Here is a 508-nt window from a genome sequence, read left to right on the forward strand (position 1 = left end):
AATCTTGTCTGCATTATCGACAAGATTTAGTGTAACTGTGTGTTAGGCAGCTACTCTGGTCTTTTTCATTGACACGGAATTTACTTGGAGTCAAGATTATTCTGCCACTGGGAGATTGATATCCTCTGTGGATCATTGGACATCTAAATTAGTATAGACGGGGTTACTGACCTTGACTATGTGGCTCTCAGTTGGCATTTAGATATTTTATGTTCTTATATTTATTTGTGACTTTTCATTTTAGAATGGATTCTTTCTTCTTGGCTGAAATGTTTAAGTATCTTTACCTATTATTTGCTGATAAAGAAGACATTATTTTTGACATAGAAGATTACATCTTTACAACAGAAGCTCATCTGTTACCTCTTTGGCTCTCTACTACAAATCAAAACATCTCTAAGAAGAATACAGTGAGTTTTTGAGTTAGATGTCTTATTCTCTTTTTTATTTCCATATGTTTGTTTTGTAGTGAAAAGTAATCTATGACTAGAATTCAATAAATATTTGT

General features: G+C 32.3%; 1 protein-coding gene across 1 annotated transcript in view; it reads left to right on the forward strand.

Moving 5' to 3' along the window:
* Positions 1–508, forward strand: part of EDEM3 (ER degradation enhancer, mannosidase alpha-like 3) — a 121,047-nt gene that overhangs the window by 83,622 nt on the left and 36,917 nt on the right. Inside the window, exon 9 of the mRNA XM_012639963.1 lies at positions 245–410. Within this exon, the coding sequence (XP_012495417.1) occupies positions 245–410 (166 nt within the window). The remainder of the gene's footprint in view (positions 1–244; positions 411–508) is intronic.

Source organism: Propithecus coquereli, unplaced genomic scaffold (genome assembly GCF_000956105.1).
Source record: "Propithecus coquereli isolate 6110/MARCELLA unplaced genomic scaffold, Pcoq_1.0 Scaffold146, whole genome shotgun sequence".
Lineage (NCBI taxonomy): Eukaryota > Metazoa > Chordata > Mammalia > Primates > Indriidae > Propithecus > Propithecus coquereli.